This window comes from Zea mays, chromosome 5 (assembly GCF_902167145.1).
Source record: "Zea mays cultivar B73 chromosome 5, Zm-B73-REFERENCE-NAM-5.0, whole genome shotgun sequence".
NCBI lineage: Eukaryota > Viridiplantae > Streptophyta > Magnoliopsida > Poales > Poaceae > Zea > Zea mays.
The window spans coordinates 2691447-2716572 of record NC_050100.1 but is presented as its reverse complement, the minus strand read 5'-3'; the positions used below and the strand labels follow the sequence as shown (position 1 = coordinate 2716572).

At 42.8% G+C, this 25126-nt stretch overlaps 2 protein-coding genes across 5 annotated transcripts; both read left to right on the top strand.

Annotated features, from left to right (window-relative positions):
• Positions 1 to 732: 732 nt before the first annotated feature.
• On the top strand, positions 733 to 14802 carry LOC542169 (NEDD8-activating enzyme E1 regulatory subunit AXR1). 4 transcript variants are annotated; one of them, XM_020537581.2, is made up of 15 exons: positions 773 to 1009; positions 2951 to 3123; positions 3218 to 3381; positions 3924 to 4127; positions 7157 to 7267; positions 7892 to 7971; positions 8072 to 8222; positions 8315 to 8408; positions 10551 to 10639; positions 11540 to 11613; positions 12577 to 12739; positions 13108 to 13193; positions 13413 to 13496; positions 13600 to 13780; positions 13971 to 14802. In XM_020537581.2, the coding sequence occupies exons 4-15, from the start codon at positions 4047 to 4049 to the stop codon at positions 14052 to 14054; spliced, it is 1278 nt and encodes a 425-aa protein (XP_020393170.1). In that variant the 5' UTR covers positions 773 to 1009; positions 2951 to 3123; positions 3218 to 3381; positions 3924 to 4046; the 3' UTR covers positions 14055 to 14802. The 4 variants fall into 4 exon arrangements, with proteins under 4 accessions (XP_020393168.1, XP_020393170.1, XP_020393169.1 ...); XM_020537580.3 differs by lacking the exon at positions 3924 to 4127 and adding an exon at positions 2547 to 2846 and having other exon boundaries at positions 774 to 1009; XM_020537579.2 differs by lacking the exon at positions 3924 to 4127 and having other exon boundaries at positions 733 to 1009.
• A 6820-nt stretch (positions 14803 to 21622) lies between these two features.
• Positions 21623 to 22752, top strand: LOC103625765 (zinc finger protein ZAT5). The gene has a single exon (XM_008646162.4). It carries the CDS (start codon positions 22084 to 22086, stop codon positions 22609 to 22611), a length of 528 nt encoding a protein of 175 aa, XP_008644384.1. The 5' UTR covers positions 21623 to 22083; the 3' UTR covers positions 22612 to 22752.
• The last annotated feature ends 2374 nt before the right edge of the window (positions 22753 to 25126 follow it).

The window sequence follows — 25126 nt, the reverse complement described above, 5'->3', positions numbered from 1 at the left end:
ACCACAGATGATTGGATAAAGTAGCAACACTAGGATAATACCATATAACACATTACATGTTCTATTATATGGTCATCATTTAAATAGTTGTTAAGCCTTCTATGACATTATCGTCTAAAGGTTGTTAAATAGTCGAAAGACATGGATGAATGAAGCTCGGGTTCATGCTTTTGGGCTAAGTTTATACCGGGTATTTTATACCCACATGTTAACGGATATGGATGAGGGAGAAACGTTCTAATACCTGTTTACCCACTAGGAGATGGTTTTTGCTCAATAAGGGATCAATGAGTAGAAAATTTAGTCCATATACGTACCCTAATAGAATAAATACCCATCGGATATTGGGTCGCGGGTACCCATTGCCATCTATAGTGAAGAGATGAGGATAAAATCCTTTTGTTAGACCGTGTCTAATAGATCATGAATATAGTCGGGTAAAACACTGGGTTATAAAATAGGTAACACTCTTTATAGCAACTTCAAGATACTCTCCATATTTTTTTTCTAATTGATATGTTTTTTTTAAAACCCCTCCAACAACTTATTTAAATAATTATCTCATCTTTTATTGCGGGTTTCTAGCTAGTCAAAGATAGAAAAATGAAGGACTCTCTAAAATGTAAGCAAAATATAGAAACGTTATTGAAGATGGAAAAGTTATAGATTTTTTTAAAATGACTTTTTAAATAATATAAACTTAGAGAGTGAAGACTGAAGACTCCCGCGCTTTACGGGTTTGGACCTCACCTGTCAGGCTGTCACCTCATACAGTACGCTCGGCTCTACCGGGCAGATGCACCCATCTGTTTCGCGGAGAAGCCCGTCCTCGTCGGAGTGTAGAGGGGCGAAGCGATCCGAACTCCGAGAACCCCAGGGCCAGGGCTCAGTCCACAGCGAGAGCAGAGAACGCAGCGGCCTGCCGGCCTCCGCCCCGCACTCCCGCAGCCATGGCCGCCGCCGCCGCCGTGGTTGCCGAGCCCAAGACCAAGTACGATCGCCAGCTCAGGTAACCCTTCGACGCGCATCTGCACTCTCCCTCCCGCCTCCATTTCCTCCCCGTCTCCGCGTGGTCGCGTCGGTTGGTTCTAGGGTTTAGGGTCCTATAGTGATGTAAGTATACTCATTTGATTTGGTTCGAGATCGATCTGGATGTGCTGTCTGCTGTGCTTGTCGTGAGTCGTGACTAGGGTTTAGGCTCCTTTTTTTTTTTTTGCTCTCGAGCGCTATGATGTTACTCGAAATGTGAATGCGTTACATTAAAGCTGGGGGCTCCTTGCTTGCACATTGTTTATTACTGGTTTAGTTATTGTTAGGTCGATCTGTTATCCCCAAGGAATATGTTAGTAATTTTTAGATAACGTATACGAATGTCATTTTGATGGCAAGATGTAAGGGACGGAGCCATAAAAAAATTCAGGAGGGGCTGAATTTAACGCTACAGCGATATAACCTTACTAAATCACTCAGACATGTATATAATAGGTTGAAGTAGCATTATATTAAAACATTGAAGTAGTAATCTACTCCATCTACCCATTTTAAGTGTAGCTATGGTATTCGTGTTGGTTAAAGTTAAGAGGTATTCATGTTGGTCAAACTTTCTCCAGCTTGACTACGTTTGTAGAAATTATTAGCGCCATTTGTATCTCCAAATAATTTAATTATGGAAATCGATCCAACGATCTATCTAATGAAACTAATTATGTACCATAATTTTAATATTTTCTTGTATATATTTGGTCAAAGTTGAGTATGTTTTGTTACATGCCTATGCATGTTCCTTTTGTATTCAGTCTCATATATAGAGTCCTTGTTAGATGTCTGCATGTGTCCTTGTTGTATTTAGTATCATAATATGTAGTCCTTGTTTTACACGGTCTCTATCCTATATCGGTGTATATATTCAGGCCTAGTGCCCTCATATTGAACATAGTGGAATTCACAACATATTTGACTTTTTGGGACGTGTGAGCGACAGTTAAAAAGGGACACATGGATAATAGTGATTTACTGGCTCTAGATGAACACCTGAATTAGCACACCTGCATAAGCTACATCCATATAAAATTACTAATTGTCTGTTGCCTTGGTAGTCACGCAGTCACGCGAGACAGCACTTTGGTCAGTGCAAATACCAAACCTGACTAAGTAACTATAAACCTTAAATGCCTAGAAGTGTTGTCAATTAAATTTTCTTTGCCTAGGTTGTGATCTCTAGTTGCCATCAATGGTCACAGCCAGTAGCTCTAGTCTGCCCCTATTTTGATTTGCTTGGTTTGACTCTTAGATTGGTCTTGTATTGTGCTATGCATGGCGTGTGGCAGTATGATCTTTACTTCAAAATTAAGCTATTAGCAGCCAGCAATTCAGCATTATCTACTGGCTATGTTCATTATTCATTGAGGCAACGGAAAAATAACCCTAGCTTCCTGTTGCAAATTCTTATGGGCTGGTTATGGTGTATTGGAATAATCCATGATGCAAGCATTGTTTATTAAAACTAATGAAACCCATTATGTCATTTAACCTGTGCCTTCCAATAGTTTGTTAGGTAACAAAAAACTCGTCCGATGAGGGAAAGACCACCCTCCCGGTATTATATTAAAAAGAGATCGAAACATGGTTCCAACGAGAAAATTCCCCCCCCCCTCACTAGCGGGCCGTCACCGCTCACTCTGCAACGGCCCAGCCGGAGGGTGGCGCACAAGACGTAACCCGGGAGCGGGAGGAGATTTTTTTTAACCAAGCCAGAAAATCGCCCCCGAGGGAGATCGAACCCAGGACCTGTAGGTGCTACTCGGAAGCCGTAACCATTACGCTAAAGACCCTTTTGCGTTTGTTAGGTAACAATGCTTATTACCTTTCCAGATTATTTTACTGCCTACTTTATCGGATAGCATGCCCAGATATTGAAAGACACCTGTTATGTGTTATCTGCAAACCACAGGATATGGGGTGATCAAGGCCAAACTGCACTGGAGAAGGCCAGCATATGCTTGCTTAACTGTGGTCCTACCGGAACAGAAGCATTGAAGAATCTCGTGCTTGGAGGAATAGGAAGTGTGACTGCTGTTGATGGCTCCAAAGTTGAAGCATCTGATCTGGGGAACAATTTTATGTGTAATTTCTTTGCTATGTGATTCCACCTGTTCTTCTGAATTCATCCCCAGAAATTGATGGAACTCATATTCTGGTACCTTATATTTGCATTCAGTGGATGAAGGATGTTTGGGGCAACCAAGAGCTAAATCTATATGTTCATTCCTACAAGAGCTTAATGACGCTGTTAAAGCCAAGTTTGTTGAGGAGTTTCCAACGCATTTGATAGACACTAATCCTTCATTCTTTTCCCAGTTTACTGTTGTCATTGCTACTCAGGTGTGTTCTTCAGTCTACTTTGAAGATAAATTGCAAAAGCATGATTAGTCTACTGGTGCTAGCCAGAACTTTTGGGTTTATAATACTTATGTTTTACGTGAAACAAAAATGTTTAAGAGATAGAAGGGCAGACCTAGTGCAGTGGTGAGAGCTGTTTCACTGAGTTAATAGGTCTCGGGTTCGAAGCAACCTCTCCGTGTTTGCGTTTGCCTCGGTTTATCCCTTCTCTAGACCCCACCCATGTGGGAGCCTCCGGCACTTGGTCTGCTCTTAAAAATATTTAAGAGATGAAACCAGCAAGAGGTATATTAGAAGATTTCATAGCTCCCAATAACCATAAATGTCATAGCTTATTTTTTGTTCTAATAAGGCTTACACTTTAGAAGTTTATATGAATGAATGATTCTTATTAACACACTTTGAATGTTATGCCTCTCCTATGTACCTGATAGCCTTTAAATTACTGTTACGCCAGTGCATTGATTCGGTGCATTAGGCAAACACTATAGCTCGTGCATCAATTAATAACCCAGTTTCTGCAGATATATGGTGTTTTGACAGTAATATGACATTGGACTAAGCCACTGAATGCATACACAATAGCTAATGCATAGCTGCCCTCTTGGCATTGGTGATGGCAAAACCTTGCACTAAGGGCTCGTTGGATGAGACCCTGGAGTATTTTTGCCTGGATAGGTCTTTGCGTGTGTTCCATTTGGATGACCCTGATACTCTTCCTGAACCTGGTGAGTGCATGTTGATGTTGGGCAGGCAACCAAAATTGAGTGCCTTAATTAATGTTGCCTAGGCTAAAGTGATTAGTTGCTTCAATATCAGGAATGTAATAATAGATAATGATGGAACACAACTTAATCATTATTATTTATTTATTTTAAAAATAATTTAAAAAATTTGGGCTTTATTATTATAAACATACAAAAGTAAGTACACTTAATTTTTTATTAGAATATTTTTAGTTAACCTACCACATTACCAACATATAATGTACAACGAGGTAATTACGGAACAATTTTACCCTATGACTAATTTCATCGGACACAGTACCCACAACAAAGGCTGACAGGTGGGCTTGCTCTGCATGTAGTGGACCCATCGGGCCTCCGTTATGCACATATGGTCTGCTAGTTCGAAGTGTTGGAGGTCTTCGCCTTGGGGTCTTCGAGGCTGTCCCGTCTTCTGATATGACGCCCGGGTGGAACGATTGCCCCCTTCGCTTTGCTCTGTCCTCGCCCCGGCCTGAATGGACCACGTCGGAGGTGGGAGGATGTCGGGAACGAAGTCCTCAGGTCTTTCATCCTCTTGACCCGAAGCCCCAGCTTTAGGTTAGGCCCTCGTCACCCGTAGACCCCGACTGGGGCTTGTGAACCCTTCGCATGCACGACATAGTCCTCGCCCTTGGGACTTGCCTTCACCACATCGGTGACCTGTATTCGCAAATAGGGTTAGTATGCAGTCAACGACTCAACGTGAAATATGATCGAGGTCTGGTTCGGCCTTCGTCCCAACAGTCTCTTGGTATATGTCTTTTGCGGACGATGTAGTGCTAGTTGATGAAAGCTGGGCAGGAGTAATTTGGAAATTGGAGTTGCGGCAGGAGACTCTAGAGTCCAAAGTTTTTAGACTAAGTAGAACTAAAACCGAATATATGAGATGTGACTTTGGCACTACTACACATGAGTAAGGAGATGTTAGTTTGAAAGGTCAATTAGTGCCCAGGAAGGATATTTTTTCGTTATTTAGGATAATGCTACAAAGAGACGGGTATATTGATGAAGATGGTAGCCATAGAATCATAGCATGATGGATAAAGTGGCGTCAAGCATATGACGTTCTATCTGAGAAGAGGATATGGCAAAAGCTAAAAGTTAAGTATTATAAGCGACAATTGGACCTGCTATGTTGTATGATGTAGAATGTTGGTCTAACAAATAAGCGTTACAGAAACCAGTGTTTTCTTAGACGGAAAACGGTAGACGGACGGTGAGGAGCTGTCTAAGGTTTAGACGTGTTTAGACGTGTTTAGACGGAATTAAACGGCCTAAACGGTATGTTACTGTAGCATAGTTTCAGCATTATAAAAAAGACTTTTTCCTAACCTTTTTTGAAGCAAACATGAAGCTTTTGTTGTCCTTGTCCCAACTAGCCATGTTGTACACTATCTGACCCTACTAGCCATGTTGTACACTATCTGACCCTACTAGCATTAAGCCTAAGCCATGAACTAACATTTAACGACAAGAAATAGAGAGCCATGAAGATTGAAGCATGAACTACTATGCATAATCAGGAGCAAACAGCAAACTATAAAATAGAGGAAGCAAGAGGCATCCATACCTGGCAACAAACAAAGGATGGGGAGTCCCTGCTTCAGCTTCCTGCTAGCGCGCCCCCTCTATCCCTGGGCGTGCGTGCCTCTCTTCCACTGCAGAACCACTGCTGAGATGAGAGGAGATTGAGAGGAGAGGAGAAGGAGGAGCCCTGGGCGAGCAGAGGAGAGGAGGGAGGAGCCCTACCTGGGCGGCTGGGTGAGCAGAGGAGAGGATGGAGGAGGCAGCGCCGGCGGCTGGGCGCGCAGAGGAGAGGAAGCAGCGCCAGCGGCTGTCCCTGGCGGCCGTGCGTCGTGCAGATGGAAAAGACACCAGGGAACCCTAGCATTCGGCCAGAGGAGATGGATAAGGGTGCAGAGGCAAAAAAAACACGAGGGAACCCTAGCTTTGGCGCGAAAAAGGCCCGCCAAAGAGGCCTGGTTTCAGTTTCCCCGCGTAAAATAACACCATACTCTAAACGGGCCTTAAAACGGCCTGAACGCCGTCCAAAAACGTCTACAAGCCGTCCCGTTCAGGCCGTTTAGACGCCGAGTTGACCGTTTAGACGGTTGACCCGTTTAGGAAACCGCCCAGGCCCTAAACTGGACGGTGGGGTGCCGTTCACCGTTTAGACCGGTCTAAACGTCCGTTTAATACCGTTTAGGATAACAGTGACGGAAACACGTATTTTGCGTTGGATTTGTGGCCATACAAGAAGGGATCGAATCGATAATAATGATATACATGATAGGCTAGGGGTACACCAATTGAAGTAAAGTTTGTCCAACACCGGTTGAGATGGTTCGAACATGTTCTACGGAGACCTCTAGAGGCACTAGTTTGTAGTGGGATCTTAAGATGCAATAGCACTGGGAAGAGAGGCAGATGAAGGCCAAAGTTGACATGGAAAAAGGCAACAAAACGAGACTTGAAAGGATGAAATATACCTAAAGATTTAGCCTTGAATAGGAGTGCATGGAGAACAATTATCCATGTTTCTGAACCTTGACTTGTGGTTTCTCTCGGGGTTCAACTTTGGCAACAACTAATGCAATCAGGTCTTATGTGCAAGCGTGCAATCGAGGTTCCTGGTTCGTTAGATTATGATCCAACCATGTATCACATTTAACACTTAAACCCTTCCACCATCAGCTCGTGTAGATTTATAGAAAACCCCCTAACAAACCACGATTATGTCTACAATTAGATCATGATCTAACGGACCAAGAGCCTCGGTTGCACGCTTGCACATAAGGTCTGATTGCATATTATTGTTGCCTTCAACTCTAGCCTACCCAACTTGCTTTGGACTAAAATGCTTTGTTATTGTTAATATTGGTGTTGCTAGTAGAGTTCCGTAATCTTTGTTTTGTAGTATTGCTGCAAAACATTTATACGCAGTATAACTCAATACTTGTTAATGAGCTGTTTTTTCTTCTATGTTGCAGCTTCCAGAGAGTTCTTTACTGAAGCTAGATGATATTTGCAGGAAAGCAGACATCGTTTTGGTTGCTGCACGTTCATATGGTCTAACTGGTTTGGTCAGGGTTAGCGTCAAGGTACTTTTTTCTCTCGAACACGCAGGAGAACTGCGCGTCATTATATTAAGAGGAAAAAAGGTCCCAAGTGGACCAAGAAAACAAAGTGCCCGAGAAGGCAGCAGACGAGAAGAGGGGGACAAAAAGAAAAAAGAGAAGAACAAAAATAAAAGAAACTAGAAACAAGAGGGAAAAAGGGGGAGGGGGGACAACCCCCACCACCCCATCTAAATTAATGCCACAACTGTCTAATATCTTTTGCTCCTGCCATTCCCCAAAGCTTAACATCCTCATGAATCTCTTGCAAAATGTTGCGGATACTCGGAGGTACCCCATCAAACACGCAAGCATTCCTTTGTTTCCACAACCGCCAAGACACCAAGATAAGTAGGGAATTAAACGAAAATGTTGCGTCAAGGTACTTTGATACATTTATGTCCAAAACATAGTTAATTATCATGACATCACAGTTGCAGATAGCAAGACATTGTGATTTTGTACGCTCATACATTCATATTAGTGTATGGAAAAATACTGTTGTATATGATTTTTCCCTTTTCTGGGAGTTATGTCTCTACTACCTTGGCGGGAAGTCATAACAAAAGTATTTTGGGAAGATTCACATATTTATTTATTGTTCTCCAGGAGCACTGTGTTATAGAATCAAAACCAGATCACTTCTTGGATGATTTGCGACTTCACAATCCATGGACTGAACTAAAGCAGTAAGAATATATTCATACCTTGGTATTGCACATAACAGTGTGTAACAGTTTTGTCATTATACACAAGTTCACTGTTATTGTTGACATCCATGTTTCGCAGATTTGCAAAATCAATTGATATAAATGATAAAGATCCTGTTGTCCACAAACATACTCCATACATTGTTGTCCTTGTGAGACTTGCTGAAAAATGGGCAGATGCCCATGATGGTAACATGCCTTCAACTAGGCAAGAAAAGAAGGAATTTAAGGTGCATCTTTTAGTACTGTTTAGTCATCAAGTAAACGAACTTTTAAGTATTTAGGACTGTCAAGTCACTAACTAAATTGTTACTTTTATCAGGACCTAATTCGAGCCCACATGCTTAATGTAGATGAAGAAAATTACAAAGAAGCTGTGGACTCATCATATAAAGTCTCAGTCACTCCAGGAATCAGTAAGTTGATCAAAAGGGCTTTATCCTAATTTTTTTATGGTTTGACATGTTCACATATTGTCTGCATTTGGGTCGGTAGTTGTTTCACATGTCCTTTTCTGAATCTCACTATCTTAATACAAATTGTTGTTGAGCCTAGCACTTTCAATAGATAGCTTATCCACCTCTATTTTGTATCAAATGCTCAGCTGAACCTTTTAGACCTACAGTTTTACATAGATCAGATTTCAAGCATTCATCCAGACTTCATTATTGTTGGATGTTTCAATGTTTGATGTCACTTGTGAATGGTCTTATTGCCCGATGGACTTTATCACATTTTGTTTGACTGCTACAATGAACATCAGTTGCAATATCTCTACCAGTTTGTACATTGATGTGTGTATACCCTTTCCGAATTTTCTATGTACTTGATCATGAATTACAATGCTGATCCATGGTGGTGCACATATATAATTTTCTAACACTAACACGCCACTCATTTTTGCTGCAAACATATAATAAGATATTCACAATTACATATCTCTTTTATGAACTGTATAATGTATAATGATGATCCCATTTGAGCTTTGGTGCTTTCTTATATGTTTAGATTTAGGTTTAGATGTTGGGTTTGGGAGGGGGTGGATCCAGTAGGCTATCTCCAACAGCGTTACTTATTCCACTTCCTATTTTAAACCCCACTCTGTAAACAATGCAGTCTACATGCAACAGTGTTTTGCATGGCCATATGCACGGTCTGCTAGCCATAGCCTTACTTAGTTCTAGCCCTCCATCTTTTTAATGTCCCATATGTTGATCCCAATCCTACTCTCATTTGCTTGAATCCAAAGTCCAAACATTTTTGCTTGAATCCAAAGTCCAAACATTCCCAGCAAAATCTGTATTAAAACGATGAAACTCGGGTAGCGTTTGAATGTTCTATACTGATATATGCTAGTTACATAGAACAAGTTGATGCTTGCACACTAGTAGGTAGCATAAAGAAAATAGTGGCTATGGCAACAATGTTTTGCATGGCCATATGCACGGTCTGCTGGCCATATCCTTACTTAGTTCTAGCCCTCCATCTTTTCGATGTCCCATATCTTGATCCCAATCCTACTCTCATTTGCTTGAATCCAAAGTCTAAACATTCCCAGCAAAATCTGTATTAAAACGATGAAACTCGGCTAGCGTTTGAATGTTCTGTACTGATATATGCTAGTTACATAGAACAAGTTGATGCTTGCACACTAGTAGGTAGCATAAAGAAAATAGTGGTTATGGGTTGTCTTTAATGACTTTAAATTTGTTGAAGCCATTTCTGGTTACATTATCTGGACAATAGTAGCATACAGTTTTTTTAATCATGCTCTAGATTTAACCTAAGTGGCCTTGCCAATCCTTTTGTATGGTATTATGTTCTTATTGCTATGCTGCACACGTTAATGCATAGAGGGACTCATACAAAATGGTGCATACAACTATAAAACATGCAATTTCAGTTTTACCGCACCCGGTGGTTTGTCCATTATGTGATCAAGAGCAAGAAACAGTCCAACATCTATTATGCAACTGCAGTTTTGCTAGACAGTTTTAGCATGGTATTTTCTCACCCTTGAGGCTCGGTGATCTCACTCCTAGTGACGAGATCTCTTTTGATGTGTGGTGGGGAAAGGTGCATGAGAAGAGGTTTCAATAGCGTCATCGTTCTGGGGGCTTGGTGCTTATGGCTTCATCGTAACAGGACTGTATTTGATGGAGTGAATCCTTCCATGAGCATAGTTCAAAGAATGTTTTTGGATGAGTTGGTGTGTTGGGGTAGGGCTGGTGCTAAGCATCTAGAGAGTCTTGGCCTTGCTGCTGCATTTAATATGGTCAGGGAAAATCCTAGTGCTTAGAGTTTAGGCAAGTTGGGCCTGCCTGCTCTTTTGCTTCTGCTTCCTCTTTATTAGTTCAGCATGAGGAGAGATCAAGAGGATGGAGCATTGATGTTTCACTGGTGGTCCTTGGGTCCGATTTTCCTGCCTTCCGGGCTTTGTAATTTGGTCCATTTTAAACTTTTTTCTCCTCTTAATATAATGATGTGTAGGTCTCCTGTGCGCTCGAGAAAAAAAAACTACAAAATGCAGGTTCTGACTCATCATTAATTTCTGCCAGGTAATGAGATCCATCAGATAATTGATGATGACTCTGCGGAAGTCAATTCATCATCAGAAGATTTCTGGATTTTAGTAGCTGCTTTAAAGGTTATCTTTCATATTGTGATTCAAATGTACTTCATGTCGACTTATGTTATATGCTATGACTAAGGGTGGTTATGGCCTCCTTGTGATGAATGCTGATTTATCTGTCACTGATCTAATATGTGGCCTCCCTTGCTGTTGTTAAAAGACCGGGAAGTTTCTTTCTTGGTATCTTAATTGTATCTTACCGCTATAATTCATGCCAAAATCTCAGGCCATAAAATGCCGTTAAGCTGTCAAAAAAATTTGCAATGAAACTGCTTTGACAATGAGCATGCACAGGTTGCATTTGTGCTAAAATTTCAGGCCGCTAATACAGTATTGGTGAGAGTAGGATTATACAGTATGCAGTTGGACTTGATTAGCCCAGTTCTAGAAGTGCTTTGGTCTCAAACTAAAACTTTGCGTTAGTCAGATTGAAATGTCAAATTCATCCTTCCAGAGCTAGAACACTTATAAACATGAATCCAGTATCAGGCATCATCTGATTTTGAAGGCTTCTAAGCTGAACCTATTCGTTTCATTTGTTGAAGAAGTCCAACTTAGAGAAAAAAACAGAAACCTGGGGATGTTTATACATGGAAGCTGCCTGAATATTGAACATAAGTCATACACAGTCCACATATAAGCATTTTTTTACCATGGTAAGAGAGACAGGGTAAGGCCAAAGTTGATAGGGGAAGAGAGTAAAAAGAGACTCGATGGAATATACCCAAAGTTTCAGCCTTGAATAGGAGCGAATAGAAAATAGTTATCCACACGCCTGAATCTTGATTTAGGTCTTTTGTTTGGTTTCAACTAGCCTATCCAAACTTAATTGGGACTAAAAAACTTTGTTGTTTGTTTGTTGTTGTTGGTGTATATGTCTCAAAACTTGCGTTGCTTCCTCCTGTGTATTGGTAGGAGTTTATTTCCAAGGAGGGTAATGGTGAGCTACCTCTGGAGGGAACAATACCTGATATGACTTCCCTTACTGAGTAAGTGTCCTACAATTGCCATATCTAGTTTTAAATTCTGCTACCATTTCGTGTGAATAAAGCCCGCTCAAGTAGTATTTAGAAAGAATATCTTTTGGTATTTAGGATCAATGGGATATTGATGAAATGTTAGCTATATAATCAAAAGAGAATGGATGAAGTGGCGTCAAACATTTGGCATTCTATGCGACAAGAGAGTACCACATAAGCTAAAAGACAAGTTTTATAGGACGGCGATGAGACCTGCTACGTTGTGTAGTGCAGAATGTTGGCCTATAAAAAGCTGACATGTGCATCAGATAACTGTTGCAGAAATACATATGTTGTATTGGATTTGTGGCCATACAAAAAAGAATCGAGTATAGAATGATGATATACATAATAGGTTAATTGAAGAAAAGCTTGTCCAACACCGGTTAAGATGGTTTGGACATGTCCAATGAAGACCTCTAGAGGCGTCATACATAGGGGTTGTAATGGATCACGATCTAAATGCTTCTTCACACAAAATTAGGGCCCTTAAATAATTTTAGTTCAAAAATAAATAGGGATAGAGCCCGATCTTAACTCGATTCGACTCTTAAATTTTATAGTGTAAAATCTAGAGCTCATTACCACCCCTAGTCATACATTAGTGTGTACTGTGTAGTGAGATTTTAAGGTGCGATAGACCGATAGCAATGGGAAGAGAGATAGAGGAAAACCGAAGTTCACATGAGGAAGAGGTGGCGAAAAGAGACTTGAAGCGCTGGAATATATTTAGGGCTAGTTTGGGAGCCATAAATCCGGAGGGGATTGGAGGGACTAGAATCCCCTTCTTATTCATGTGTCTAAATCTTCACTTGTGGTTTCTGTTGGATTTGAACTATAGCCTACCCCAACTTGTTTAGGAGTAAAAGACTTTGTTGTTGTTGTTGTACTATTTCATGTGAATGCTATAATGTTTCTCTTGTCATCTTACAGGTATTATGTAAGCTTACAAAAGATTTACCAAGCTAAGGCAGAATTTGACTGTCTTGCCCTGGAGCATCATGTAAAGGAAATCTTGAAACAGATTGGTAGAGATCCGGATTCTATTTCAAGAGCATATATCAAAACATTTTGTAAAAATTCTAGGAAACTAAGGGTAAGCATGACATGTTTTCGAAACCTGACATCTTATTACCTGATGCAGTCATTGTGACAATTAATATGTTGTAATGATGACTTCAATGTCTAGTTATCCATGCCAGAATGATAATAAATTGGATAAAGGCAATATTATTGGCACGATGAGATTGATGATTGCCCTCTCCGAAGAATAGAACAATGATTAGTGCAGGGACAACAATTGTTTTTCATTTAGGACACACTCTATTTAGTGGTGCACCTATCAGTGGTTTCTGTTTTAGTTTCAAATTTGTATATTCATAATCGATCATAAGTGTAAATAAGTACCTCAGAATGTCAATTTTACCTGTTAATCATCCGTGCTGAATAATTTCCAATGCTTAGATTTGTAGATATCGTAGTTTCAAGGAGGAATTTAGCTCCCCGATTGTCTCTGAGATTCAGAGGTATTTCAGCGATGAAGACTGCAGGTCAGCATCCATTACTCTGGTTTTTTTTTTTTTGCTTTTCCACCTCTCTATTTCGTGTTCCTTTAGTTGATGTATATAGGAAGTGATATATATGTTCTGGATTTCTTGTTATTAATTCAGTTACCATTTTCTGCAATGGTTAATTAATTACTGGCCCTTTGTTTTAAATCTTTTTAAATTAAATGTCTTCACCAATGACTATCAAATGTGTCACTGCAGTTACGCAATGAACTTCTACATTCTACTACGGGCTGTCGATCGATTGGCTGCCAATTATAGCCGATTACCTGGAATCTTCGACAGGTACTAGAGAGAAATGTTCATTTGCTATTGGTGAACATTATTATCCCACATGCAGAGAAACGGTCTGTTTTTTTTAATACTGATTATGCACTGGATTCAATAGTGAGATTGACGAGGATATCCCTAGGCTGAAGACAGTTGCGGCTTCAGTGCTAAGCGAGATGGGTTTGAACGGAGCATCCTTATCCCAAGACCTGGTAACCGAGATGTGCCGGTTCGGGGGTGCGGAGATTCATCCAGTGGCTGCTTTCATCGGTGGAGTCGCTTCACAAGAAGTGATTAAGGTACGTGGCCCCCTTTATACAGCATTTCCTGAAATAGATATGTAACTCTAGTAGTTCACGCAATATCGGGGGAGTGATTTGAATTCATAGGATGGTATATATACTTGGACGCTAGTGGGAATGTTCATGCATTTGGAATGGAAAGTTCTCAAGTACTTATCGATGTTCATTTCCCCATTTCATCTTTCAGCTGGTCACCAAGCAGTTTGTGCCTTTGGGGGGAACATTCATTTTTAATGGAATCGATCTCAAATCTCAAGTTTTGGTGCTATAACATGGATGTGGAGCGTTGGATTTGAGCTGGTCCAGATTTTGTGCCAGGGCACCGCGCTGCCCAACGAGTACCCAAGTCTCGCAGAAAATATCAATACTTGCTTCGTATGATTTTTTGCCAAATGACTAGCAAATTCCTAGCTCACGCGGCTGTTATGCGTAAAACCAGAAGAGCTGCTGCTTTTAGACTACGCCTGTTATATATTAGTAGGCGAAGTAATATGTCAGTGGGGCTGATGTGATAAGATGGATGGTGTTAAAGACTAGCGTGTGCGCGATTTGACGAAGACGACTACGAGACGGGATGAGCAATGAGCATGTCGGCCGAGCTATGGACGCTTCCATCATATCATGGACCGACATCAATGTGCATATGATCTCAGGTGTCCATCGACAGACCGAATCTTCCGTGGCCAGTATTCCTTCGGCGACGCGGTTGCCGTTAGACGAAGGAAACTGTCGTGTGACAGCGAAATGTGGTTGCTACATGCTGGTAGCGCACATAGCACACTTTGGGCGTGTTTGGTTCGGCTTTTTTCTAAATAGCTTTTCTGAAAAGCTGGCTGTGGAGAAAAGCTGGCTGTTGGGAAAAACTGGTGGTTAGAATTTAGGTGTTTGGTTCGCCAGCTGTGCAAAAAAGTTGTTCGTTAGAATATAGGTGTTTGGATACACAGATTCTCAGACTGCAGATTCTGTTTGAAAAAACTATACACATTAACACCGAACCAACAAAAGGTCATTACATATAATTAGTAGAGTTCATTACAACATAACTACCGTTACATTTACATATTTAACTATGACACTAATGCATTAGCAATTGCATCTCGAAATGCACTCATGTCTAACTCATCAGATGTGCTACTACTACTGCTATTACTACTCTCACCTACAGATACATCATGACCAAGGCTATTAGGTCCTAGTTCATCAAAGTCTCTATCGTGTAGAGCACTGTCTTTAATGAAGTTATGCAATGTCATACATGCAATAATTATCTTGGATTGTTTCTTAAGCGAAAATGAACGGAGACTTAACAGAATTCTCGACTTCATTTTAAGCACACCAAAAGATCGCTCTATAACATTGCGTAGCGACGAGTGTGCATAGTTGAATACTTCTTTGCTCCCAATAGGTTGCCTCGTATTTTGCCATTCTGCAATGTGATACTTCTGACCCTTATAAGGTGCAAGGTACCCCTTTCTATTTGGATAACTTGAATCCACAAGATAATATTTACCTGCACAAACAGAATTATACAGTTCAATACTTAAGACATAAATGAATATCGTATGATACAAAAGTACAACATACTTATTTACCTTCCGGTGGATGGGGGAACCTGTCCGCATAAGTTATCAAAGTATCTTGTAATACTCTAGTGTCATGTACTGAACCTGGCCAACCTGTGACAACAAATGTGAATCTCATATCGAAGTCACAAACGGCCATTACATTCTGTGATGCGAAACCGTGGCGACCAATATATTTGGCTTGCTCCGAGGCCGGGACAGACGCTGGAAAGTGAGTACCATCAATTGCTCATATGCAATCCTTGAAGTGGGGCCAAAATCTCCCCTCTCGCAAACGAGGATGAATCTCTATGAAATTTTGGTCTTTGGGCTTGATTACGTCAGCTGACATCTTATGTAGTGCATTAAGTACTTCACTATACTTGCGACTAATAGTTTCCAATGAGTGACCAAACTTATTCCTTATCTGCCTAAATGATTGTGGACCCCCACATGCCCACAAGAAAATACCTATAGCTTCCATAGTACTGACACCACGGCTTGGAAGAAGACCATAACTTTCGACCAAAGTATCATGCAATCGTCTAAAAACAGTACGTCGCATGCGAAACATGTCAAAGCAATCGTTACTATTCTCCAAAGTTCGCTCAACCCATTGAATACCTGTTTCAACCATTGTTCTTCTACAAACCTCACTGGAAGGCCTGCCCCAAATGTCTACAACATATAGGGCAACAAGAAATTCTGCATCTCCGTCATCCGTGTCATGATCATATGTGTGTGCAGCAGGGTCACCCATCTGCATGCACACAAACAGCAGGCACATATTCATGTATAGGCACAGTATATAAGACACATTCATGTACCATAGGTGACACAAAGTTCACAGATTGACTTGTTCAGAAACATACAACTCTGATTATTCAAATACATGTTCAACTCGAATAATTGCAAAATTGTTCAAAAGGGAAAATTATGCGTACGACATGTTTATTTTGTAACACAACAAGACTGATAACAGTGAGACGACTAACATGAACAACAACATAATAGCGAACATGACCCTCTGTTGTCGGACGACCACCACTATGTCGACTTTTTAACATGTATCTCGAAAGCATTGCGTAGCCAAGCGTTCCTTCCTTCTTTGGTCTTCAGTGTTGCAAATACATCTCTAAACTTTTTCTCAATCAACAGATGAGTGGCAAACAAATGTAGGTCGCTGCCTTCAGGTGCACCATCATCGATCACTTGTTGCAACTGCACATTAACCTCAACACGGACAGGGTCGGTCTCAGCAGAGGTGATGGACTTGTTAGTGGTCATTGAACGCGACTCAAAAGCCTCGACTAGGCGTTTCATGTACTCTTCCCTCGTATCTTTTTTCTTCTTTGGTTTTGGAGAATCATGACGCACCTTATGCTTCCCAGTCGCATTTGAGCATGGGTCAGGTGTGCTATTTTCACCCCCACCTAAAGTGGCTTCGACATGATCATCAGATGATGAAATTGCATCCTCGACGCCAGGAACAAGGGTTGTTTGATTTGTGCAGACAATGGGTCCAAACATAACCTTTAGCTCGTCCTCATTCTCTAGGGGGGCTATTTTGAACATAGTACACCCTGGCATTGCCTGCAGCAACATGGTATTTCCTACTTTGAGATGACCATTACTATTGTTAATCTAAAAAATTAAAAAAAGTCTACTTACTTCATTTTGCTTAGCCCACCACTCATCTGGAGCACTGATTTAACCAGTATGAGGGTCTCGACCAAGACCTGTAGCCCTTTCATTAAGAGTTTTCCACTGTGTGAACATTCTCTTTAAGGTGTCCCACCTATTCTTCATTTGATCCCTGGTGTAAGTGCGACCAGTGCGTTCCTTAAACTTTCTTATGAGGTTAGCATACCCTTCGGCATTTAGAAATTGTTGTGGCCTGTTTCGTGCATTGACCTCTTCTACACAAATTTCTGTGTAAATTTTTGTTGCTCTACTATCCCACTTTGCAATCACTTTGCCAGACTTGTCCATCTAGTGCAAAACAAGTGTAGACGATTGAAAATACGTATTGAAGTGCACTTACTAAGAAAACAAAATGAACAAGGGACCATAATAACATAAGGTAGTAGCATAAGGAGTCAGATTAAGTTTGTCATAATTACATATATAGACTGAAGAAATTGAAGTGCTGCTGGACACAAAAGCACAGGGAACACTATATAACTGCTCATTAAGCAAAAGGCTGATCTATCCCTGTTAAACTACCATCTTATTCAAAGGTTCACCATGGTCTAAGTTAAACCTCATTGTCACTAAACGAAGGCATCTGGTCCGAGTCATATTCTAGACCCCAGAAGTTTTCAAAGTGCTCCGCAAAGTCCCAATCTGGAGTAAGGTAGTCGTCAGCTGGGGGTGGTGAGGAGAAGGCTGACGGTTCGTAGCTGCTGTCACCCGGGTTGATAACGTTGTTCACGTTGTTCAAATTCTCTTGCAACACCCGAGAGTCTTGCTCAAGCATGCAAGCTATGTCCTCCAATGCTACACGAAGTTTGGTTGCGTCAAATGAGGTCAACCCGCGTCCCGGACGGATTGTTTCCCGGGCTACGGAAAATATCTTGTCCGCAATCTCTTGCATCCTTCCAATTGCCTTGTCGACTATGGAGTCTGCTGAATCCATCTGATGTGGATTTAGTTGGTTAGTGTACTAGACAAGGGGACTATCTACTAACTTCCATGTTTTGACATGAATTGTGTGGTAACATGGACAAACTGAGGTGCAAGCAACTAACATTCAGGTACTGACATAGACAAACTTTGAAATAAACCCAGATCAAAAATTAGGGATAAAACACATCAATGGTATCCCTTTCACCGAGAAAAAAATTTGGTAACACCTCATCTATGCTCACAGTTATTTAACCAACAAATAGATATTGACATTACCTTGCCTGCAGTGGATCTTGGAACCGAACAGGAAGAACCCGAGTTGATGGGAAAATCTGAAGTGTACATTACACAACAAAATCGTTAGTACGTCGCTCGAAACAAAAGTATGTAGTGAATAAACTGGACATGGGGACAATGTACTTAAATCCAGTAATTGAAACGAATTACTACCTCGGCTGCTAACAAACAAACTATGCTTCAAGTAACAAAGAAACAAATAATAGTGCAAAACACACTTCAATGGTTTCTCCTAAACCGAGACCAAAAAGCTTAAACTGCATCTCTGCATACTTGAAATAACACTTGCTACGACTCAATACAGGGGGGATACTTAACCACGGACGTGGATGCAACCTAAACCCTAATCATTACATGGGGGACAGACGGATCCGTAACAGGTAGAGACGAGAGATATCCAAACGAGGGCGTCGGCAGAGGAGATTGTGAGAGGGGCGGGATGGAGGAGAGGAAGTACCTGCGAAGACGACGAGATGCGATGTTGGGACGAGTCGCAGCTTGACGATCCGCGGTCAAACCCCTAGAGAACTGAAGGGTCACGGAGCCATCGAAACGACCTTCGCGGCGGAGGAGAAAGAAGAGAGGGTCGCCATGGATGAGAGGAGCTTACCTGCGCAGACGACGAGCGCGGCGGCGGGAGATGCGATGGGGGACGAGACGAGCGTCGTGGCCGTCGCGAATGAGGCCGGCTTTCGGCCAACGACGAGCGCGGGGGCGGGAGATGCGATGGGGAGGAGAGCTGCGGCGGCGAGTTGCGACGGGGACGAGAGTGTCGTGAGGGACGCGGGTTGCGAACCCTAGCGAAATGAGGGCGGCTTTTTGCGGACGCGGCGTGAGGGCCGCTTCTGGCGTCGCGTAGGCGGCTGGCTTCTCGTCCAAGCGCGGCGCGCAAAAGCGGGTCGAGAATTTAGGCGTTTGGGAGACGCTTCGGCTTCTGGCGGCTAGAATCCGGCCAGAAGCTGAACCAAACGGCACCTTTATCTTCCAGGTTGTGCTCATGTTTGCTTCAGAAGTAAATAAAAGAACACATGGCATTGGTCTTGAGAAGTTGTGTTGGTATGTATTCAATAACGCGTTTTCTGTTTTAGTTTACTTGACGCTACTGGCGACACTGCTCGTTGATCGGCAACGTAGCAGGAGCTAGCTGTCGTCGGCAGTACGACGGGCCTGTTTGGTTCAGCTTTTTTCTGACCAGCTTTTCTGAAAATCTGGCTGTGAGGAGAATCTGGCTGTGGGGAGAATCTGAATATCATTACGATTACGTGTGGAGGAAGATAAAGTTGTTCATAGGGCTCAGGATCTAGAAAGTGACGGATTCCTACTATTAACAACGACTCAACCGATTATGTGTTTATGTTGATTTTGGATGATTTTTGCCTAACGAATTTCATAGAAGCTGGCTGAAAAGCTGAGCGTTTGGCAGTCCGCAGCAGCTTTTGGTGGCCAGAAGCTGCCAAAAGCTGAAACAAACAGGCCCGACGTATAATGTGTTCATTGTTAACAACGGTTGTGGCCACCCATACTCTTCCGTTAGTGGATCGGGATATATTTCCTCCACCATCACAAATATAAGTTCACGCATGCATTTGCCCAAATTTCACACAAAGACTTGGACTAACAATTTCTGTAACAGCATATTATCCTAAAGAAAAGAATTTCATATAATAAAATATACTTTCATAATAGACATTTCTATCTATTTAAAAATCTAGACACCGTTAATCAAAGCTAATGCTCCGTTTGGATGTTGATATTAAACAGAATGTAATTGAATTAGGTTGAATACCAAATCAGACATGGTATTAAAGTGATATATAATTCCAATTCTATTATTTGGGTGTTACTGAATTGAAGTTTTGAATTGTGTCTAATTCCACGCAATAATGAGGGGTGGGGCATTATATTGGAGAGAGAGAGAGAGTTTTTAGTTATAGTCAAATTCCAGGTAATTGGCATCTGATTCTAAATCTCAATTCCACGTGCAATAAAACAACACAATTTAGGAAACCTCATTCCAATTTCCATTTCCTCGCTTCAAAATAGACTTATTGTGTCACTGAAGTCCTAAAAAGCCTACGTACAGAGATTTATTGCGTCACCAAAGTCCTAAAAAGCAAAACGATTTCTATACCGTCCTCTCCATGGACTATGCCCACTGCACCAGACAACTTGCCTACATAAAAACCTTAAGTCACCGTTTGTTTCGTTGGAATTGAATTCCATTTTAATAATTATAATTCAGACAAAATTAATTAAGTTCATATATTTATATATGTAATATATTTGTATACTATCCTAAATCATATGAGAGAGATAGTTATATACTACATTTATGTTATATCGAAGCAAGTATAAGAGTGTGCTATAAGTTGTGCATCAGAAAAATAGTATGTAAATCTATATAATCAGTTTCCATATCTCACCACCATGAATTTAAGATAGACTTATATGATAACTCTGAAAAGTGGTGAAATATCATATTCTAAAAAAAATAGTCTATTTCATTAGTAAGATTTCAATTCCTCAAAATGAAAGGAAACAAACGGGACATAAATGTATTCTATATACCACATCTCCTCAAGCAATAACACGACTATAATATCATGTGAATGCTCTAACTTCAGAATGGTCACACACAAAAAAAAATACCAGTAGGAATACTTATTATCTATTATAGTTAAGTTTTAAACGGAAATGATTGAGAGAAGGCGAGATGTAAGTCGATGGATAGAGACAGGTCTGCCTCCAGATTTGTGTTTGTCAGCATCAGGTTGACCCGCCGTGACGTGAAGCGTTACATCATCCATCGCCTCTCTCTTCTCCATGATGTGGCGGCGGCGGCGGCCGCCGCCGTCCAGGCCCAGCTGAAGGTGAAGACAAGTATAGCACTCCTACTGGAGATCAGTTCCGCCCTTTGTTGGATACTGTACTTGAATACTACTACTAGCAGCCGAGATCCAATAATCAATCAATCAATCAATCAATCTGAAAGCCCCCGATAGTCAAACCAAATTGGCAGCCGTGGTAGATGTCGACCAGAAAGGGCAAGTCTTAGGTAGCTGGCCGTCGTGGGACCTACGGAAAGTAGAAAAGCAAAGTCGTGTCAGGCACGTCGTCGGTCGATCCGATGGTTCTCTGTTTGAATGTACTGTACCGTATCATCTCCGGCGTACGCCACGAGAAGTGGCAAACCAGGAGGAGAAGGTTCTAGACCCTTGGAATCATATCACTGCTTTCGTTTTATCAATCATCATCACCCTCATCCCCCTCTCCGCGGGCGGCGTTGCGTTGCCCCCGCGGCTAAGCAAAAAGAAAGAAAAAAAAGGGGGGAGCAGCGGCGGTCACGCGGGTGGCCACCGTCCGACACGCGCATGCCGCCCACCTGCACCTGCACCTGCCTGCGGTCCGCACGCCGCCACGCTGGTTGCGTGCGTGCAGCCGGCGGCCATCCAGCCGAACCCCCCAACCATATCCTCCCCGGTCCACGTCGCGACGCGGCGCCGTGCGTTCCGGTGCCTTCCCCCCGGACCCGGATCGGTGCTGCCTTCCGCCTCACGTCGGTCTCGGTCCACCAACCTGGCGAACACGTAAGCCCCGCGCGCAGCAGAGCACCCACCGCCGAGTCTTGCTTGGACGGACGGAGTCGGAGAGGAGACACAACAACCTATAAAAGGGCGGCCGCTCTCTCTCTCACCCACACCACACCACCTCCGCACGAAAAACATCACCGCATCTTCTTTCCGAGCAGTACGTAGTACGTACGTAGCTGAATTGCTGAAAAGAGAGGCGGAGATCCGATCCGACCGCGAAGAGATGACTCACCCGAGGCCGGATCATGAGCCGGCGGGCGAGGTGTCGCTGGCGCTGGCGCTGAGCACGGACTCGTCCGGCGGCTCCGCGGGTGCCCCGGCGGCGAAGCGGGCGCGGCGGAGGGGCGCCGCGGCGGCCACGTCGGGGGAGGGGGAGTTCGTGTGCAGGACCTGCAGCCGCGCCTTCACCTCGTTCCAGGCGCTCGGCGGCCACCGGACCAGCCACCTGCGGGGCCGCCACGGCCTCGAGCTCGGCGTCGGCGCCAGGGCGCTCAGCCGGCAGCAGCACAAGCATCATCAGCAGGCCGGCGACGGCGGCGGAGGAGACAGGGAGCCGCTGGCGCAGCACGAGTGCCACGTCTGCGGGCTCGGCTTCGAGATGGGGCAGGCGCTGGGCGGCCACATGAGGCGGCACCGCGAGGAGACGACGACGGGCGCCGCCGACGCCTGGGTCTGGCGCGCCGACGACGCGCTGCAGCGGGCCCGCGGGGGCGCCGCCGACCCGCCCGTCTTGCTCGAGCTCTTCGCCTAGCTAGCTAGATGATCCGTAGCGGCGGCATTGATTAGTATATAATCCACCCAGGACATGTAAATCTTCTTAGGCCCTGTTTGGGAACAAAGTTTTTGAAAACCACAGTTTTTGAAATACTATACTATACTTTAGTTATGACAATACCGTAGTTTATAATACCGCAGTTTTGAAAACTGAGGTCCAGAGCTAAGTTTAGAATGCCTTAAAACAACTATAGTATTTGCAATACTTCAGTTTTGAAAACAGAGATTTTACCCAGCTTGCCAAACACCATTATATATATAATACTGCAGTATTTGAGAATACTGCAGTATTCTTCCAAAACTGCAGAAAAACTTTGTTCCCAAACATCCCCTTAGTTCTGCATGCATGCATGCATCTGGTTGCTTGCTTCTGTAATTATAATTACGATGGTACGCACGTAGTTGGATTAGCGGCTCGATGATTCTTTGGTTCATCCCACAATCCAGATGTTTCTGTGGCATTCGTCAGAAATCAACAAAGGAAAGAAGGAAGGGAAGCAGAGCATGACTTTGTGATTGTGTCAACTGCGCTTCTTCTAGCCTGCATCGCAAGGCACCTTCGTACGAACTCGAGGCTTGCACAGTGAACCTCCCCCCCCCCCCCCCCCGCGACAGGCGTCGGCTAGGTAAGGTACTGAGGTCTATAGGTGTACATTTGGGCCGGGCCTCGTGGGCCAGCCCGAAGCACGGAAAAAAAAGCACGGCCCAGGCACGGCACGGCCCGAAATAATTTAGTGCCGGACCGGGTTTGGGCCGAGGTCACGGCCCATGGGCGGGCACGAGCACGGCCCGTTTAAGGCAGGCACGAAAAGGCCCATATATTTATTAAAACCACACTTTCATATACTTGATAAAGAACACCAAACTAGAGATAATGCTAGTTAGATGTTTTTTGTAGCTTTGAATTAGAGTGTGTGATGTAATTTTGCTTTTGTTATGAACATTAGACAATAAACTGAACTTACGAACTTTGTATAGAGCTGATTATACTCTTTTTCCTTCTGACAAAATGATTTATAAATGAGGTAGTCATTGCATAGCTGTGGTAACTTTAATACAAATATTAAGTTTGATTTTGTTCAAATTTATTTGTCTTATCTTTTATTTGTTTTATTATTTTTTTGAATTTAGGGCTCTAATGTGAATTTCGGGCCAAAAACTGAATTTTGGGCCAAAAAATGAATTTTGGGCCGTAATGTGAATTTCGGGCCGCCCGAAATGAGCCCGGCACGTTTAAGTAATTACGGGCCGGGCCGTGGGCCGAGGGCGAGGCCCATGGGCCGGCCCGGCACGGCCCGAAATTCAAACGGACCGGGCCAGCCCGAAATTCAAACAATACGGGTCTTTTCGGGCTTAGGCCGGGCCGGGCCGGGCGGCCCGAATGTACACCTATACTGAGGTCCATACCAAGCATCATGCATGATAGCTGCATGGTCTCATGGATAAGGATGATGACTGACGCTAACCACTAGCCGTGGCTACCACGTCACGTTTCTGTTTCTCGTAGGATATTTTCGTAGCTAGCACCTAGCACTAGCAGGTTCACTATTCTTCGCCGCCAATACTCGTTTGACCAGTCGCTCTGACAACACGCCTGGCCCGTGGCCGCAGGGCCCAGCAGGCCGTGAATAAACGAGCGTGCATATTCAGGAGGTGTTTGGTTGCCCCTACTAAAATTTACACTGTAGACTAACTTTTTATATAGTATAAATTAAAATTTGAAATAGAAATTGAGATAAAAAGTTAGGTAGAAGTCTGCTGGAAATGTTATAAGGAAACGATCAATCTAATTTGGATCTTCGTGGTTTGCCAGCTAATTTTAGCACATTAACCTAAAACAAGGTCGGTTTTAACAAATTGGCTAACCGAAAAACGGGTAAACTATTTGCCTATTAGACATTCGGTCGTATAAAGAGAAAAAAACACTAATTAGCCAAATCTCCACACATATGCTGACTAATTTTTGCTAGCTAATTATTAGCCACCGACGAACAATAATCTAGAGGATCCTGTTTGGATCGGTGTGGTCACACATTTTGTCGACTAATTTTAACACCATAGCCTTTAAACAGGTTGGCTAATTGTTAGCCGGAGGGCTAAAAAATTGTTTGACCATTAGTAATTTGAGCTTGCTAAGAGCATCTCCAACAATGCCTCAAACTAGTGCCTCAAATTGAAATATAGGGCTCTATACAGGAAAAACTACTCTAACAGTGCCCTATTTCATAAATTTTTGTCAAAAAACTATAGGGCACTCTCTCAAGTGACTCAAATATACTACACCCACTACACCAAAACTTTGAACTTCCTACGGCTTTATAACTTCCTACGGTTTCTATCGAGAACCGTAGGAAGTTAATAACTTCCTAGAAGCCCTAGTTGCCTCTCGGCAGTTTATTCAACTTCCGACGGTTGTAACTGTAGCCTCTCGGAAGTTTATTTAACTTCCGACGGGCTCTCGGAAGGCTCTTAACTTCCGACGGCTACGGACC

Excerpts from the sequence above, each read along its gene's own strand:
- LOC542169 (XM_020537579.2), top strand. The coding sequence starts at position 951 with ATGGCCGCCGCCGCCGCCGTGGTTGCCGAGCCCAAGACCAAGTACGAT. Across the intron at positions 11,614-12,576 it reads GATATGACTTCCCTTACTGA|GTATTATGTAAGCTTACAAA; the intron begins GTAAGTGTCCTA and ends GTCATCTTACAG. Across the intron at positions 13,194-13,412 it reads TTCAGCGATGAAGACTGCAG|TTACGCAATGAACTTCTACA; the intron begins GTCAGCATCCAT and ends GTGTCACTGCAG.
- LOC103625765 (XM_008646162.4), top strand. The coding sequence starts at position 22,084 with ATGACTCACCCGAGGCCGGATCATGAGCCGGCGGGCGAGGTGTCGCTG.